Source organism: Ranitomeya variabilis, chromosome 7, assembly GCF_051348905.1.
Source record: "Ranitomeya variabilis isolate aRanVar5 chromosome 7, aRanVar5.hap1, whole genome shotgun sequence".
Classification (NCBI taxonomy): Eukaryota; Metazoa; Chordata; class Amphibia; order Anura; family Dendrobatidae; genus Ranitomeya; species Ranitomeya variabilis.
Window position 1 is genome coordinate 192,730,217 of NC_135238.1, and position 20,340 is coordinate 192,750,556.

At 39.9% G+C, this 20,340-nt stretch overlaps 1 protein-coding gene across 3 annotated transcripts in view; it reads left to right on the top strand.

Annotated features, from left to right (window-relative positions):
• Positions 1 to 20,340, top strand: part of CERKL (CERK like autophagy regulator) — a 205,512-nt gene that overhangs the window by 92,872 nt on the left and 92,300 nt on the right. For all 3 annotated transcript variants that reach the window (XM_077272592.1, XM_077272591.1, XM_077272593.1), the window contains one exon: positions 18,056 to 18,187. In XM_077272592.1, coding sequence (XP_077128707.1) covers positions 18,056 to 18,187 — 132 coding nt within the window. The remainder of the gene's footprint in view (positions 1 to 18,055; positions 18,188 to 20,340) is intronic.

A 20,340-nucleotide genomic window follows, 5' to 3' on the forward strand; every position in this document is an offset into this window, starting at 1 on the left:
GGCTGCAGCACCAAAACAGGACATCGACGGTGATGTGAGTGATTTTGAAAGTTGCTAGTAGTTACACTGGAGCCTTATCAAAAAGGTAAAAGTGTGAAAGAGGGCAACCCATTAAATGCACTGAATTTAAAAAAACAAAAAAAGTATCCCTCTACCTAATTTTATACCCCCAAACTGCTGTCTTTAGCTCTTCCTGGCACCAATCCGATCCAGTGCCGCCATCTTGTGATTGCAACTTCTGACTGACGGGAAGTCAGAGGTAACGGTCACAATGCAAGTCTATGAGAATCAGAATGAGCCTCTTAAAGACTTGCACTGAAAAGTGACCCCCTGGTTCACTCCAGCAAACATTGCAGCGATCCGGTCACAAACTGCTGGACACTGACTGGAGCAGCGTGGATAACAGCAGAAGACGGTGGATGGTAAACATAAGACTAAGTGCAGGGGCCTTACATTAACAGCACCACACCAGCAATAAATAAAATCACTGGAGTGGTGCTTTAAATTCAGCTCTGGAGGCAGAGTTTCGCAGAGATCTATATGCCGCCCAAAGATCTTAACAGCTCATTTACATAAGAAGAAAAATGTTAATTTCTCTGGAATAAATCATTAGATCACAACTATTAAGGTTTCATTTTATTCAGCTTCCTATGACCTGCATGTCCATGTAGACGGCTGAGGATGATTGATCCCAATGGCAGATTACCTTTTTAGTGCTGTATTCTGGACTAACAATAATCTTAGGATCAGTGGGGTCCCAGGATTCGGAACTCAATCATCAGTTTTTTATGACTTATTGATATAACAAGACAGCGGGAAAACTCTCCAAGTAAAGAATAAAATAAGATGTGTATATTGTACATAGAGAAAGGCTCTGTCTTCTGTACTGGCCTTTGTATGATGCTCAGTATTCCGCCAGCATGTTACTCGAAGAAGATAACAATTAAAAATCTGTATGGGATTATCTATGCATTCGCCTTTCAACAAGCTGATTAAAATGATGCATGTGCAGGTCATTAGGCTTCGTTCATTGACATGTCCTCCTTTTTAACAAAGAAAATAATTGAATTATTTTATTACTGACGGGAGCGTGGCCAGTGATGTCACAGCTGGTATAACTGACATGGAGTCTTTGGCCATTTGCTCTTTTTGTCTTCCATGTGCTCCCTTTAAACACTTTCTAGATGAGTGATTAACGAATTGACAACATAATTGGACTTGTGTTGTTCACTAAATTTTAAGGGTTGTCCTTTAACCTAAAAGGAATGACCAGCATTGCAATAATACATTATGCAACCTTGTTCGTCTGTCCTCTTGGATATAATGTTGTTTTTTTTTTTTTTTGTTTCTTTAAAATTTTAAGATTTTTTTTACATAATATTGGATAGTAGCATATTTATGAAATGGTACAATCAGCTTGAAGAAATTTGCTGGATGTTAGACATTTTTCCTTACTCTGCCTTATATTTTTCACTTGAGACATGTTGCACATGGTTTATAAATTTGGTACACTTTGAAAAATAAAAATATAAATTTGATAGCAAATATATGCTGCATCAATGGGGTTCAATCTCTAGGACTTACACCGATCTCCAAAATGTTTGACTGTTTCTGTCAGTTCTATAGACTGTAAATAGAGCGGCAGGACACATGCTCCGCCAAGACTTCATTGAAACTGCTCCTAGCTGTGGACTGGCACCCAGGGAGAACGGTACTCCGGAGGAAGTCTAGCTAAGGCCCCAGCTTATAACTGGAACCAATTTAATTAGGAGAAATATAGGATGGGTCATAATTCATGGAACATTGGTAAGAACTTGTGAGTGATGATGATGGATCAACTCAAAAACACCTGTGAACGTAAGTCGCTGTGATCCTATGCCTCAACGAACCTTTAGATTGGTAATGGTGTGCAGAGATGTGGGGCAGCTCAGCTTACAATAAAAAGAGAAAGGGAAGCACTGGTATAACCAAGCTACTTCTAAATTATTAATTAAGACAATTTTTTGCTTAAAACAATCACTTGCTTTTTTTAAGAGTGTCCTGAGATAGTGTTGGGGGGTTCCTACTTTGCTTTATACAAATTTTCTGGTTACAAGAAGTTATCACTAACCACGAGACTGAATAGAACCATTACGCATCCCTTTTGGTCCCCATCAGAATATAGCAACACTGCACATGATCCACTGCTGCTCCATTCATTCTCTGTGGAACTGATGGACAAAGCCAAGCACTGTATTTGGAAATATCTGATTGTCCCATATGGCAATATCCAATAGTCCCATGTGGCAATATCTGATAGTCCCGTATGGCAAAATCCAATAGTCCCGTATGGCAATATCCCATAGTCCCGCATGTCAATATCCCATAGTCCCGCATGGCAATATCCAATAGTCCCGTGTGGCAATATCCGATAGTCCCGCATGGCAATATCCAATAGTCCTGTATAGCAATATCCAATAGTCCCGCATGGCAATATCCAATAGTCCCGTATGGCAATATCCCATAGTCCCGCATGGCAATATCCCATAGTCCCGCATGGCAATATCCAATAGTCCCGTGTGGCAATATCCGATAGTCCCGCATGGCAATATCCAATAGTCCTGTATAGCAATATCCAATAGTCCCGCATGGCAATATCCAATAGTCCTGTATGGCTATATCCAATAGTCCCATATGGCAATATCCAATAGTCCTGTATGGCTATATCCAATAGTCCCATATGGCAATATCCAATAGTCCTGTATGGCAATATCCAATAGTCCCGCATGGCAATATCCAATAGTCCCATATGGCAATATCCAATAGTCCTGTATAGCAATATCCAATAGTCCCGCATGGCAATATCCAATAGTCCTGTATGGCAATATCCAATAGTCCTGTTTGGCAATATCCAATAGTCCTGTATGGCAATATCCAATAGTCCTGTATGGCAATATCCGATAGTCCCGCATGGCAATATCCGATAGTCCTGTATGGCAATATCCAATAGTCCCGTATGGCAATATCCAATAGTCCCGTATGGCAATATCCCATAGTCCCGCATGGCAATATCCGATAGTCCCGCATGTTAATATCCAATAGTCCCGTATGGCAATATCCGATAGTCCTGTATGGCAATATCCGATAGTCCCGCATGGCTATATCCAATAGTCCCTTATGGCAATATCCAATAGTCCCATATGGCAATATCCAATAGTCCCGCATGGCAATATCCGATAGTCCTGTATGGCAATATCTGATAGTCCCGCATGGCAATATCCGATAGTCCTGCATGGCAATATCCGATAGTCCTGTATGGCAAGATGAACAGTCTCTAAACCACTTGTTGAATTATTGCCACTATGTAAGTGAGTAAAATAAATAAATAAAAATAAATATTTAAATAAATAAGTATATCTTATTAGAGAAGTATGCTGCATTCTTCTCTTTTAAGTTTCCTCCCCTCACCTCTGCCCTTTAAATACAACCTGTCAGCATCCCCGACCCCCCAAACTGCCCCATGTCTTTATTCAACTCTTAATATGCTTTCCCATTTTGGTGGCTTATTGCTTTATCTATCACCAGAAAATAATTTTTATAACTTCAATGCTGACTCTTTGGAAACCTTTGGCTTCCCGACAATGTACAGCAGGCCGGGTGTATGCACTCTGGCTTCACGGTGTACTTCACATGCCCATGGAGACAGCCGAGATGTAGGACACAGCCACTGCAAGATTTGCATCACCACTGACTCCCTGGACATGCAGAATGTACTGATTGAGCTGGGGAATGTACACCCAGCTTCAATGTGCAATGTCAAGGAGACATAGATTTGCAAAGTCGGTGGTGACATGTTGCTTGCAAATCATGACACTCATGCTCATAGGGGTGATAACATGATTAGTGGGACAATTAGTCTAGGGAAAGCAATGCCCCCATGACTAGTCACCCTCTAATTAGCATATCACAGGCCAAGTCATAAACAGAAAACCACCTAAAGTCACCAATAAAAGGTTATAAATAAGAGAGGAAGCAGAGTGCAATAGAGATCGACAAACATACACAGACCCCTGCTGCAGCTTTCTAGTAAGTGGAGATTTCATCCCAGTTCTGGATTCACAGCTGCACTGCTCAGTACTCCTGTGTAATGTTCTTTTTGCTACTGCTTCTCCTAAACATGTGCTAGAATTCCTCATTTCTCTGCGCAAAGTGTATGGGAAGCATAGCAGCTAGTCAACAATTATACATAGAGGTTGCAGAGGAGGAAACTGGTGAAAAATGCAGACTACAAATCATATATTATACATAAATAGTGTTTTTTTTTTATGTACACACACGAGCATGAAAGCTTATTCTGCAAAGTCACCAGAAATTAGAAGAGATACTGTACTCTTTAAGGGAAGAATTATATTGAGTTTTATCTATCCTTTAACATTTGTGTGCTTTTTTTTTTTTACTACAATTGTATAGTGAGATTCTTTTCTTTCATTTTCTTTTTTGGAACTTTATCAGACATAAAAAAAATGAAAAGAAGAAAAGCCTATGAGTAATAATAGTCTGTGCTCAGATGTAATGCCCTTGTGGCACTAACAATTGGAAATAAAATGCTTTTTTTCTTTGGTTAGATAAGCTTTATTGTTTCTAAGCTTCTTAGCTGTAGTTGAATCACTGTCCCGAGAGGCAAACAGAGCTGGATCAGAGGCACCAAAATCACTCTTTATTACTTTATAAACAGGGTGAGCCATAGATTTTATGCTATGGAAAGGTTTCTATGTTTTATATTTTATTTAATACCCTGCCTACGAGAGAGGGCAATGTGCAATATCACTCTTTTAATTGCCGAATGCTTTACTCTGCTTTGTCTGATGTCCTATTGACAATGAATAATGCAGTGGTGCACATGCTCAGATCCTGTTACAGTCAGAGCATTGCTGAGTCCTGTTCTCTGGATTGGCTGGTGTCCTCACCAATTACCGACAGATGACCAGCTATCCTTTGTAGGAAACTCTGGGATCAGTTTTGTCCGTTTTCATTTTTGCACATGAAAATACTGGAGGGCCTGACTTGTCAAAGAAAGAGAAAAAGCATTAGATTTGTAGGGGTGGTCAGCCTCTTGGTGTAAACAGGAATGTCCCCAATTCACTAGCAACAAATACAGATCTTGATTCTGATTCTGAAGCTTTATATTCATATCACGATGACTTAGTCCAAGCAACAACAGGAACGGGTCTTGTGCTTATCTGCTTCATATGTGACAATGTATTTTAGATGTTAGCACATCGCTGCAGCAAATTGATGGGCATGGGTATTTTCAATCCATATGGCCCCAATCTATAAAGCCTGGCATTATTCAAGACGGTCTTGATGAAGGGGCTTCTTAAAATTGTATTACAACTTTTAGGTGGAATTGGAACCAGTGCCTATCAATTGAAAATAGGAGGAATCACCCAGGGCCAGCTCCAGGTTTTCATGGGCCCAGGGCAATAGAGTCTTAGTGAGCCCCTTTAGCACATACCACGATTCATGTTGCACAGTTTAAGGGAACCTGTCAGTAGGATTGTGCTGAGTAACCTACAGACAGTGTCAGGTTGGCGCTCTTACACTGATTAAAATGATATCTTGGTTGAAGAAATCCGTCTTGTGGTTGTTGTTTAATCTTTATTTAATCCTTATTTGGAGTGATGAGATGAAAATCAATAGACTAGGCTCTGATGGGTGCAAATAGGTCTGGAAGAAACAAGGAGAAAAAGGGGCTAACAGATCGAGAAATTGAAGGCGTTGGATACTTGACCAGGATCAATGGTGGTCTCAAAGCTGAGCTACATGTGAGTATTCTACAAGACAAGTTACTTCTTACACTCGAGTACTATGGGTATGAAAATGATGACATTGTGTTCCAGGAGAACAGTGACCCAAAGCATCCATCACGACTGGTGAAGAAAAGGGTCAATGACAATGAAGTAGAGGGGCAGTATTGGCACCCATAGTCCCCAAACCTCAACCCAATTGAACACTTGTGGGTAGAGTTGAAGAAAAAACTGTATACACACCCAAGTGAGTTGACCAGTATGCACCAACCTTGGGAACGTGTAGAAGATACCTGGGATCGAATTTTGATCGAGATATGCTTGAATCTGAATGAGAGCATGCCCAGAAGGATTCAGGCAGTGTTGAAGGCCAAAGGTGAATTTACAAAATACTAACACAGTAATTAAAATTAAAATTTAGATTTTTAGGAGCAAAACAGTAACAATGCAGTGGCACAACAAGAATCTGCATAACTAATCAATTGATAACTAGTAGCAAGTCAAATTTAAGTATGAGGTAGAGACAAGATGATCGTCTATAAATAAAATGAGATATGGAGCCTGAAAGTCAAAACTTCAAAACATTGTTACCCTTCTGCTTGTCAATGTATATATAGTTGTGGCCAAAAGTGTTGGCACTCATACAATTGCTCCAGACAATGAAGTATTTCTCCCAGAAAATTAATGCAATTAAAGTTTTTGTTATACACGTTTATTTCATTTGTGTGTACTGGAAAAACACAAAAAAAACTGAGGATAAAAAGGCAAGTTGGACATCATTTCACGCAAAACCCCCAAAAAGGACCGGACAAAATTGTTGTCACCCTCAACTTAATATTTGGTTGAACACCCTTTAGAATAAATAGCTGCAATCAATCGCATCTTATACCTCTCTACTGGAATTGTGAACCACTTTATCTTTGTAAATTCCTCCAGAGCTCTCATATTTGAAGGCGCCTTCTCCCGGTAGCAATTCTAAGATCTCTCCACAGATGTTTAATGGGATTCATATCTGGACTCACTGCTGGCCACTTCAGAGCTCTCCCGTGCTTTGTTTCTGGGTGCTTCTTGAAGTATGTTTGAGGTCATTGTCCTAAGACCCATGACCTAGGCCGCAAAGCCAGCTTTCTGACACAACACACTACATTGTGACTCAAAATTCTTTGGTAATCTTCAGATTTCATGATGCCTTACACACAGTCAAGACACCCAGTGCCAAAAGCAGTAAAACATCTTTGAACCTCCACCATATTTGACTGTAGATATTGTGTTCTTTTCTTTGTAGTTCTCATTTCATTTTCAGTAAACAGTAGAATAATGTGCTTTACCAAAGAGCTCTATCTTGGTGTCACAAGATGCTTTCATAGAAGGATTTTAGCTTACTCATGTACTTTTTGACAAACTGCAGTCTAGCTTTTTATGACTCTGTGTCAGCAGTGGGGTCTTCCTGGGTCTCCTGCCATAGCATTTCATTTCATTCAAATATCAACGGATAATTCATGCTGACACTGATGCATCCCAAGCCTGCAGGACAGCTTGAATTTCTTTTGAACTAATGTCCAATTTGCCTTTTTTCCTCTGTTTTTTTATATTGTTCCAATACACAAAGAGGAAATGTGCATAACAAAACATGTGTAATTGCATTAATTTTCTTGGAGAAATGTTTCACTTTCTGGAACAGTTTCAAAGGTGTCAACACTTTTGGCAATGACTGTATATGAAGCAGACAATGTAAAATGGCAGCACTTCCATTTAAAAAAAGTGGAGAGTTGTATTTATTCCAAGCCCATGTCCACAACATTTCGGTTCTGTAATGAGCCTTTTTCAAGTGAACAAAATAGTGCTAGTGCCATCTAGATATCTCCTTTAGTGTATGTGTATATAGCCAGGTACCTTCATTTATCCATTTTAATACATAGATTTATATTTAGACTAGATACAATTCTTATTAATATTTTATTTTTATTACTATTTTTTGTTGCTTTGTACTTTGTTTTTGTTATTTGTATTTTATATTTCAGGCTTTTTTCTAGTGATTAACGATGGAAAAGCTATTTTGAAAGCTAAAAAAAATCAAATCAAAATTCAGCTGTTAGTTCAGAGTTGATATTTTGCATCTTGACTTCACAAGAGCGAACGTTGCTATAACCGTTTATGATATTCTTTATGTTACTTATTAACTATGGTGGCTTATGATTAACGTGTACAGTTTATCCGTAGCTGCAATGGCAAATGACAGCTAAAATGTATTAGTTGCATTTAGATTAAACTGCTTTTCCTTCTTCAGTGATTAATGTATGTACTTGAATGCAATATATTTCAAAGATCTTGGATTGTTTTTTGTTTTTTTGCATGAACCCATTGACAATAAATAGGAGCCCTAAAACTGCACAGATGTGAGTCTGCAAGTAGCGTCTCTGCTACCCTATCAGCTTTTGTTTAGTGAACACCCTGATTAACCCCCACTTTTCATGGATCACTGATTCACAGATAGATCAAGTTTAAACTAGCACATATTAGTAGGTTTGCTACTATGAGAGGAACAGTTGGCCATTCTTTATCCCTCTGCTGCCTCTCTACAGTGCTGAAGGCTGAAGAGAAAGTAATAGAATATGAATTGCCATCTTACAATGGGATTTAAATATTATACTCCAGTTAGCGCTCAATCGGACATAATGGTCTTAGAAAGTCCAAACAATGTAACGTCAATATACTGGGCGCTCTAACAAAGTAGGTTCGGTAACTACGTACAATTTGTTTTACAGACCTCAGATGATGGAATAGAGCCGTCGGCAGATTAGAAGAGGATTGTTTTGTAGGACGTGGATTTTATAAATACATAAAGTGTTTTCAAGTCAATGAGTTTTCAATATGAAACTCTTCATTACAAAATTTAATGTGCTAGATTCCACTTAGATATTTATTCAAATTTTACTTATCACAAAGGGGGGGATCAAGGGGAGAAAGGAGTACAGTCCTCCAACCGTACCATCATAATCGGAGATTTTATAAAACTTACTTTTATCACTGGATAGTTCTTACATTATTTATACTTTTTTTTATTTCTCATACATTTCTTTGAGTGGACACATTTCTAGGTGAACTCTTTTTACAGGTATCGATTAACCCTTTGTCACCTATGTACTTCCATAAACTGATAGAATGTCCAGAATCTCTAGTAATGGGTTATAATTGAATGGTCACCACCCTGAGCTAGATGAATAATTAGCAACCTGTTTGCCGGACATGTCCAAGACTTCTATGAAGAATGAAGGCCTTTATATGGATATCGTCTCTCCCAGATGGAATCTGTTGTCAGTGAGGGTATAGCTTCTCAGAATGGTCTAATGGAGAAGGCCTAGTCAACACATGTCAACTGATGCTTGTCCTTGTAGTGAGCCACTCTGGACCATCAGACAAATGATCTGGCAACTCTAATGAGAGTTAGGAAGAATAGCCTTGCAATACGCCATCATTCTATTGCCTGTTAATAAATTAATAAATGTCCTAGTAAAGACTGTGGTATGTTTAGGGGTTAGATGGGAAATATACACTGCTCAAAAAATAAAGGGAGCACTAAAATTCCACATCCTAGATATCACTGAATGAGATATTCCAGTTGTAAATCTTTATTCATTACATAGTTGAATGTGTTGAGAACAATAAAACCTAAAAATGATCAATGTAAATCACAAATAATATCCCACGAAGGTCTGGAGTTGGAATGATGCTCAAAATCAAAGTGGAAAATTAAGTTCCAGGCTGATCCAACTTCAGTGGAAATGCTTCAATACAAGGAAATGATGCTCAGTAGTGTGTGTGGCCTCCACGTGCCTGTATGATCTCCCTACAACGCCTGGGCATGCTCCTGATGAGGCAGAGGATGGTCTCCTGAGGGATCTCCCAGACATGGACTAAAGCATCCACCACCTCCTGGACAGTCTGTTGTGAGACGTGACCTTGGTGGATGGTGTGAGACATGATGTCCCAGATGTGTTCAATTGGATTCAGGTCTGGGGAATGGGCGGGCTAGTCAATGCTTTCATCTTGCAGGAACTCCTGACACACTCCAGCCACATGAGGTCTGGCATTGTCCTGCATTAGGAGGAACCCAGGGCCAACCGCACCAGCATATGGCCTTACAAGGGGTTTGAGGATCTCATCTCGGTTCCTAATGGCAGTCAGGCTACCTCTGGCAAGGCACATGGAGGTTGTGCGGCCCTCCAAAGAAATGCCACCCCACACCATTACTGACCCACTGCCAAACTGGTCATGCTGAAGGATGTTTCAGCCAGCAGATTGCTCTCCACGGCATTTCCAGACTCTGTCACGTCTGTCACATGTGCTCAGTGTGAACCTGCTTTCATCTGTGAAGAGCACAGGGTGCCAGTGGCAAATTTGCCAATCCTGGTATTCTGTGGCAAATGCCAAGCGTCCTTCACTGCGTTGGGCTGTGAGCACAACCCCCATTTGTGGACATCGGGCACTCAGACCATCCTCATGGGGTTAGTTTCTAACCATTTGTGCAGACACATGCACATTTGTGGCCTGCTGGAGGTCATTTTGCAGGGCTCTGGCAGTGCTCCTCCTGTTCCTCCTTGCACAAAGGCTGAGGTAGTGGTCCTGCTGCTGGGTTGTTGCCCTCCTATGGCCCTCTCCACATTTCCTGTTGTACTGGCCTGTCTCCTGGAAGCGCATCCAGCCTCTGGACACTACGCTGACAGAGACAGCAAACCTTGCCACAGCTCGCATTGATGTGCCATCCTGGATGAGCTGCACTACCTGAGCCACTTGTGTGGGTTGTAGAGTCCGTCTCATGCTACTATGAGTGTGAAAGCATAACCAACATTCAAAAGTGACCAAAACATCAGCCAGAAAGCATTGGTACTGAGATGTGGTCTGTGGTCCCCACCTGCAGAACCACTCCTTTATTGAGTGTGTCTTGATAATTGCCAATAATTTCCATCTGTTGTCTATTCCATTTGCACAACAGCATGTGAAATTGATTGTCAAACAGTGTTGCTTCCTAAGTGGACAGTTTGATTTCACAGAAGTTTGATTTACTTGGAGTTATATTCTGTTGTTTAAGTGTTCCCTTTATTTTTTTGAGTAGTGTATATGTAGCACATACAATATTTTTCTATGGGCGTCAGAAAAGGAATATATTAATCTTTATCTGTTCTTGAAGTCGTAAAAGGAGTAGTATGATGCAATTTACCAATGATAAAGTAAATTATTTTTTGGAAACCCATTATTATGGGTCTAACTGGGACCAGCACCATGATCCTTCAAGAGCCACCCATGGGCATTGCCTTATTTCCTCATCTACAGGCAAGGAGGACATCAATTTCACACCTACCCTAAATGTTATTTAGGGGTGGGGTTTCTACACATGTGAGGGTTATATCCGGGTCTGGACATATGGTGATGCCTTACAACTAGTGCACATGCTACACATGGGGTTACCTTGCTCCTTGATTTAGGGTGAAACTTTCCTCTTCTGAAACAATTTGTTATTTATTGCAAATCTAACATTGTACTCACTCCTAAAGAAACTCTGATGCTGGAAGGGAAATGCATTGAATGTTGATATGCATTGGTGCAAATACTGTATATGCATACAGGCACAATTATGTTGCTGAACCAATAAGGCTGCATTTATTCCATATACCTTTTGAATATGCATTGGTGCTAATACTTGTACAGTATGTTGGCACAGCTATGGTGCTATACCAATTAGGTCATATGTGTTTTATATACCCTTTGGGTACACAAACAACTGGTTTAGGCTACGTTCACATTTGCGTTGTGCGCCGCAGCGTCGGCGCCGCAGCGCACAACGCAAACGAAAACGCGGCAAAACGCACGCTAAAACGCTGCGTTTTGCGCCGCATGCGTCGTTTTTGGCCGCAAGTTGGACGCAAAAAAAATGCAACTTGATGCGTTTCTTGCGTCCAACGCTTGCGGCCATGCGGCGCTAAACGCAGCACAACGCATGTCCATGCGCCCCCATGTTAAATATAGGGGCACATGACGCATGCGGCGCCGCTGCGGCGCCCGACGCTGCGGCGCTGACCGCAAATGTGAACGTAGCCTTATCTATATCTAATTAGCATATGATATATTTCTTAAATCTCTGTTACAAGAATATACATATATATATATATTTGCAAATTTAATATACCTATCACGGGTTTACCGCGACAGAGAGGAGCCAGAAGACCGCAGCGTCTGATTTCTCCTACTCCTGAGCTGATTAGAAGCACTTCACCTTCCTATTAAATGGTGTAAATTTCTTTTGGCAGTGCAGGGGTTAATCTGCTCTGTTGAGAGCTCCTGGAGATAAGGCTCTCAGCTGTGCACTGTTAGGGTACCGTCACACAGTGGCACTTTGGTCGCTACGACGGTACGATCCGTGACGTTCCAGCGATATCCATACGATATTGCTGTGTCTGACACGCAGCAGCGATCAGGGACCCTGCTGAGAATCGTACCTCATAGCAGATCGTTTGGAACTTTCTTTCGTCGCTGGATCTCCCGCTGTCATCGCTGGATCGGTGTGTGTGACAGCGATCCAGCGATGCGTTTGCTGGTAACCAGGGTAAACATCAGGTTACTAAGCGCAGGGCCGCGCTTAGTAACCCGATGTTTACCCTGGTTACCAGCGTAAAAGTAAAAAACAAACAAACCGTACATACTCACATTCCGGTGTCTGTCCCCCGGCGTTCTGCTTCTCTGCACTGTGAGCGCCGGCCGGCCGGAAAGCGAGCACAGCGGTGACGTCACCGCTGTGCTTTCCGGCTGGCACAGACACAGTGGAGAGAAGCAGAACGCCGGGGGACAGACACCGGAATGTGAGTATGTACGGTTTGTTTGTTTTTTACTTTTACGCTGGTAACCAGGGTAAACATCGGGTTACTAAGCGCGGCCCTGCGCTTAGTAACCCGATGTTTACCCTGGTTACCTGGGGCCTTCGGCATCGTTGGTCGCTGGAGAGCTGACTGTGTGACAGCTCCCCAGCGACCACACAACCACTTACCAACGATCATGGCCAGGTCGTATCGCTGGTCGTGATCGTTGGTAAATCGTTATGTGAGACGGTACCCTTAGCCATTCCCATCTCCTATATAATCTGCACCCTGGCTAGCACTCATTGTCAGAGATAACGTATGCTGCATGGCTGTAGGTGTTGTTGGTTATTATAGAAGGTTTTTGGCGGGTTTAGTTGTGACTGTTCCTAGGTTTTGAGTGTGTGATAATTCTCTTTCTTCTCCTACTTTGGATTAACCCCATTCTCCACTCCCTTGTTCATTCCTCTGTTATATTTGTGAGTATATTAGTATGTTTGGTATTTTTCATTACCACTTTTTGTATTACCTTGTTAGTCTGGTTGGTGTACTACGGTATACTACTACTCCTCTCTTCCCTGGGTGGGGGAAGGGGACAGACTGAGTGCGGATTCAGAAGCTAAGGCAAGGTACGTGGCCCTGGTATCTTCACCATCAGAAGTTTTCTGGGCAACAGGGAGAGTTAGGGCACCCCTAGTGTTAGGAAAAGGGAAGGAGCCCCTGGTCCCGGGACATCCGACAACAGAATCTTGACAATACCCTTGATCTGTCGCTTATCACTTAGCATTAATCTTTTGGCTCAATTTGCTCAACTTTATAATTAGGATCTGAATAGGGCTTAATGTAGGCCATAAGGACCCTAGGGCCAGTCTTTGCTGAGCGGGGGTGCCATTTGCATTTCATCAGGGTGCCAACCGCCGCGGCTAGGTATTGTCTGATAAGCATATTAATAGGGGTAATTCTTAGCTACACATCAGGGTACATTGGACCCATTGATTATATACATTTATTTTTTGTGTCTTTCTCCTCCTATGTGGATTTTTAACGCATACTTAATAAAATGTATTTTTATGGTATATTTTTCGGTGAACTCCAACGTCACTGACATCCATTTCCTCTAGGTTATAATATGCGCTCTACATAGGTTTTTGTGATTAAAAAGCCTATGCATTTAAGATAGACAATACATTTTTACTTATCTCCTTTGATTAGACTAGAATAGTCTTCTGTGCTGTTACATTCCTCCTTTTCTGGTATACTGACTATACTGGCCAGACAACAACATAAAAAGACACCATGATGTGAACAGGGCTTAACTGGTGACAATCTGATAATGACCAGATAATGTAAGTGCTAAATAACATCAGCAATTTCACAATCATTTTTTTGTGTTCAGGAATGTCTGCAGAATTTTCCTGAACAAAACCAAACTTTTGCTGCAGGAAATCCGCATGCGTTTTTTTTTTCGTGTTTTTTGCTCGTTTTTTTCCCGAAGCTTCCCAATGCAATAATATTAGCGGCAAAAACGCAAAAAATCTGCAAAATTAATGAACATGCTGCGTTTTTTACCGCGATGCATTTTTTTCGTGGAAAAAAACGCAGCATGGGCACATGGGCATGTGCATGGGCAAAATTGCGGAATGCATTACAAATGATGGGATGCTTATGTATGCAGTTTTTTAGCGTTTTTTCCACGGAAAACGGCTGAAAAAACGCGAAAAAAACGCAAAGAAATCCTGAACGTGTGCACATAGCCTTAATGGGTTTTTTTTCACGTTAGTTTTACAGTTTCTTTCCATTTTGTGATATTAGTTGTCCATTTCGTTCATATCTGTTGTCCAGCAAAAATCATAGCCTCAAGAACATCGAAGAATACAGGCCTAATTGTACCTTTATCATTATATCATGCTTATGTCCCTAATGAACAGTCAGAATGGAGAAGACCCATGTTCAGATCCCTACGGTACTAACATGTAACCGGAGCTTCCCCTGCTCATTCTTCATTGACTAAAACATTCTGTCACCTAAATCTCCGTCACTGCCATTACCATTCATCAGCAATCCCCCGAATTTGCAATTAAGATGTCGGTTCATTACTGTCAGTTACAAGAATAAACACCTACAAAGAAAATAACTTACCCAAATGGCCTTCATTCTGGGACAGTACAATGTAACATTAAAAAAAAAAAAAAAAATCAATGGTCGTATCTTGGTTTTTAATCGGAGTCCAGGTGGCGATGGAGCCGAGCACCACTGTCAATCCCACGGACTGTTTATGCTAATATCACTAATTCCTTTACATCCGATCTCTGGGGATGCAGCTGGGACTATCATTTTTTCCTGTGTAGCTATCTTGTAGCCTTTTGTATATATTTTTTTTAACCACATGTTAATTTTCTTAATTGCAATCTCGGATATTGTGGGGTTAATTTTTGGACGCCTATAGAATACGCTTCAATTATGCCTGATTTTTTTCTTATATCGGATTAGGACATTCCCAAAGCTGCTGTGGAAATATTATATGCTCTCATTGCGTTAGCCTAATGAACACGATCTCATCTGGAGTTTCAATTTACGCTATTACTCGGCCACTGTAGGTAATAATTTACTGTTTAGAATGATTACCAGCGTGATATTTGTTTAATGACTTTTAGAAACAGAAAGTCCGCAATTGTACGAAGAATGAATACTTACCGTATGGGGATTATTACATTTTTCTTTTTTTTTTGCTTACAGTACAAGTTTAATCACTCTAAATAAGAAATATATAAAATATATCTGACCCCCCCCAATCCTCTTCTAAATTACTGCTCTCTGGTAAAATACCTGATATTAATTATCCACCCTCTCCAGAGCCCAAAAATTAACATCACAGCCACTGTTTGGGTTTAATGCTAATTTTATTGAAGTTGTTTTGCAAAGCGAAATATATTAAAATTAATAGGGCAAATGACAGTGGGTTGTTAAAATTAATTACGTTGCCATTTTCTTTTCTTTTGGTTTATGAGGCTTGGTAGTAGTAGCGAATTTCCTGTGCACCTGCTCCTGCTGTGGCCTAAGTGATATAGCGTCTACAAATCCAGAAAATTGTAGTATCAAATCTCCACACCAACTGTGCAGCAGCACTATCATCAAATCCCTGCTGAGAGGCGTTTCCCATCAAATCCCTCCGGAGATTTTCTTTCCCGGTCCCTCTGTAGCAGATCTGAACTCTGACCTGAACCTTTTCCTTACATCATGCAGTAGGTGCAGCAGAAGCGCCTCGTCCTGGACAAGTTGCAAAGTATTTTGATAGCCATAGCCTCATTAGCAGGTCAGCGATTCACTTGCCTTGGGCTACTTGGGTATCACATTTTAGCTCTTACTTCTATGCTAATTTTATTATACCCCGTTATGATAAACAACAACAAGTTTGTAACAAGTTTCTTTGCTGTGACATTTTCAAAGGATTTGTGGATTAGGTATCCCGGCTTTTTGTTTTTCTGCATAGTGAAGTTTAAATAACCATGCACCAAGCATAAACCAGACCAGCAGAAAGATGACAGGGAATATTTTAAAATATATCTGTTTTGTTTAATAGCAATAGAGAAAACCATTAAAAATATGCAAAAATAAATATAAAATAATGTAAATATGTATATGTATATTCTATCCGTGCACATATCAAGATAAGTATAATGTAATATCCAATTATATAAGGCAGGTCAAATTTCTATTATATATTATATACCCCAATAAAAATAAAATATAAGAAGTATATATGTGTTTAAAGTAACACAAAACATATATATCATCCCAAAAATACATAATGAAGCATACAAAAAGTGCAATAAGTGCTATGTGTAATATACTCAAAAGACACTTGCTTCTAAAGATGCATGTTTGTGCAAAATGTGCATAGAAAAAAGTGTTAATTGCAGATGCTATAACAAAGCCACTTACTTATGAAAAAATGGGGGAAATGTTCCAGGACCGCCAAATACTTGATGATGTGCACCCCGACGCGCGTTTCGGAATCACAGTTCCTTCGTCAGGGGGTAGTGAAGTTTAGTAACTTTTTCATTATTTATAGTTTACATTAACGTATCACAATGTAGAAACATTTCTAATTCTCTTCTTTACAGACTGTAGCTGTGATTTACAATTGCGTATAACATGCATGTAAAACTGTCTGGATTTTCCAAAAGCTGTTTTAATTTTTTTATTTAATTTTTTTTTTTACATTTTTTCATGGACATTTTTGGCTACGTTATCAAAGTCTATAGCGCAGAGCACCATGAAATGCATCTATTGCGTTTTTGCTGCACTTTTAAAACCTGCAGTAAAGAAGTCGTTTACAAAAAGCAGGTTTTTCTGTGTTTTTGCTGCATTTTTATTGCTGCGTTTTGTTATATCTCGTGCATGTTGATCGTTTAGTGCCCCTGCCCCAAAAAATAAAACATGATTTAACTTCCTTAGATTTTTGCACCAAAAATGCAGTGAAAACTGATACCTGTGTTTTTGCACTAAGGCTACTTTCACACTTGAGTACCGGGGCTTTGCGGACGGCTGCGTACTTCCTCCCTGAAGCTCCACCCACTTCCACACTTCTTCCCGTTAGGTCCGCCTACTTCTGCATGCGTCCTGCGCACCCAACCCCAGACACGAACACCATTTATTCTGAGTGCCGATTGGAATTTATATCCATATGACATATGTCTACTTAGAAAAAAAAAACAAAGAAAAAAAAGTCATCTAATTGATATATTTTTTTTAGATATTCATGGTTTGTCACATACTTTGTTCTTCAATTTTCCACCATGTATAAGATCTCTGCTTGCTTTTAGCAAACGGAAATCTTTTCTGAACAGCTTCTACTCCAAAGATGCTGATCCAATGGCACTGTGGACTGTACTATTCCATCCTGTGGAGTCCAGTAAAAAATAATTACATATGTTAGATGTGTTTTAGCAAGAAATTCCACGGATGATAGCTGGCACTTAATTACAGCCTATAGATGATGAATAGTAATAATGGAATCTATTTAGATGCTTTTTTTTCCGCATAATCAAGACCAGTTGATTTGAAAATTTACAACAATACATAATTTTCTAAAAAAAGCAAATATAAACAATATGAAATTGCTCCCAAATTTGCACAGATTTTTTAAAGAAATTCTATTCACTTGCATAGTAGTATGTTTACCAAGGAAACGGTCTACAAGTATATATGGAAGCTACTTATTGTTACATAATGGAGAATGGAGGAATTGTTTTTCCATCTTCTGTGATCATGGCCCGATTCTCTCGGATGAGCGAAAACACAGTCGTTTGAGCCAAGTCTAATCCTGGACAAACCCTTTAAGTTGACCTAAACTATCTTTTCTTCCTGCCTATATTGTACTTTTAATAATATTGTAATATTGTACTTTTAATCTTTTAGGTTTCCCAAATCGACCAAAATGTCTTAAAGTCATCGTTAACCCTCGCAGCCATAAAGGAGAAGCGTCCAATGTGTATTCCCGGCACATTGCACCTCTTTTCAAGCTTGCTGATATTCAGACACAGGTTACAGGTAAGTTTGTTTTAATAAATAAATCAGCTGAATAGAGATAGAAAATATTGCTAAGCAACCAAGACAAGCTGAACTTTCGGCTAATCCCCACCGGCTTTCAGCGGCAGCATAAATACAGTAAATCAGGTTACATACCCATTATTAATATATCGTCCGGTCTTCTTCGTTCAGAGCCGTATTCCCATCAGTGGTAACTGTAATCTATTAACAAACACTACATTAATATCCATATTTTGGATGTATTTATGTTCTAGCATAGTAAATATTTGTATAAATAAATACCTTTTTTAATTTACCATTGTTTATCTCATTCTGTAAAAAGAACGCAACCTGTCCCCATGGGCTGACAATGACAATTATTAGGTAACCCGGTCTGTTTTTGGAACACAAGCCATCAAAGAAAACTCAAGCAAAGGAAGAAATACAAACTTCATAAAAATGTCTATACATACACACACCATCTGCATTCACATTAAATACTAATATCGTCTAGTTCCCCCCTGCCATAAAAGAAAACTCTGACCGGTCAACGCATGGACTCTGATAGACCTCTAAAGGTGTCCAGTGGTATCTGGCACCAAAATGTTAGCAGGAGGTCCTCTGAATACTGTAAATTGTAAGGTGGGATCTCCATGGACTTGGGTTTTATAGCACATCCCACAGATCATCGATCAGATTAAAGAGAATCTGTCAGCAGGTGTTTTTTGCTGCATAATCCGAGAGCAGCATAATGTAGCGGTGGAGGCCCCAATTCCAGCGATGTCTCACTTATTGGGCTGTGTGCTGTTGTTTCAATAAAATTAGTGTTTTATCAGCAGGAGATTATCACCACAGGACAAGTGTCTTGTGCCTCCTGGTCCAAATCTTTCCTCGCCACTGATTAGCAGCTTTCTGTCAATTTAAAATGCACAAAGAAAACTGGCAGTCATGTGGGCGGAGATATACACAGCTCAGCATTCTGAGCACCGCTAGATCTGCAGCAACGAAAACAGGGATTGTCTCAAAATGACAGCATGCATCCCAGTAAATAAAACATCACTGGACAGAGTTTACTGAATTTGGGGGAGAGGAGTTTTCGAAACTGGAAAACATCTTTAAGATGTTTAAGTCAACTCCATGAACGCTTCGCATGTTCTTCAAACCATTCCTGAACAGTCTTTCTAATGTGTCAGGTGGATTATCCTGCTGAAGAAAGCCACTACCATTAGTACATCCTGTTGGCACGTCATCGTAACATCCGCAAGAATGCCAGAACCCAAGTCCAGCCTTCATTGGCCAAAGTTTCTCCACAATGAGAAGAACCAAACTTTTTCCTACTGGGCATCTTGTTGCCATCTATTCCACAGATAAATGACTGATATATGGCAAGCTGCAATACACTGACATGTCATACTTTTTTTAGCATTATGTCCTTCAACAACTCTTCTGTAAGTAGACGGTACTGGCTAGACTTTAATCCTGTTAGAGCAGCCCTAACTGCAACTGAAAAGTTTTTGGGATTCCATTAACGCCCGAAAAATTAAGAAACGCCCCCCCCCCTTGTTATTTCCAACAATCTCCAATGTTTTAATGAGTGTTTGTTTATTTTATACTGTTCTCGAAAATTGGCAATTTGCGCGTCTTGCATTTTTGCAACTTTTTACCCATTGGAGAATAACAGCAGTGGCATTGTGATTGTGATTTTACATGAAATTGCATTTTATTTTCTGACATTATTTTTTTTTTCATTGTTTTTCAAGACACTTGACTCAAGGGGTCAAGGCACTATTTGCTTCAAATTTCCCATTCACTGCAGAGTTATAATTTTCATCATATTTATTTCACATAATGAATAAGAAAAAATATCACCATTTGTGTGAAATAGGTTTTTAAGTTGCAAAACGTTTATTATGAATCGATGATAATGATTGTATTAGTGTTATCCTCACTTTTATTCGAATCCATTACTCTAACCTAGCTTGTGCGTTTTCTGCTGCTCAGCACAGAACGGGTTTGATAACTGTGACACCTGGTGGCCACAGCAGGGAGATGCCCACTAAAACGCCTGCCGTGCTGCAACCAGCAAGATTTTATTTTATTGGAGTTTTTCTCTGAGCATTTTTTTATGAGTACTTTGTAGATATTGATGAAAAATGGAGGCATTTATCAATAAA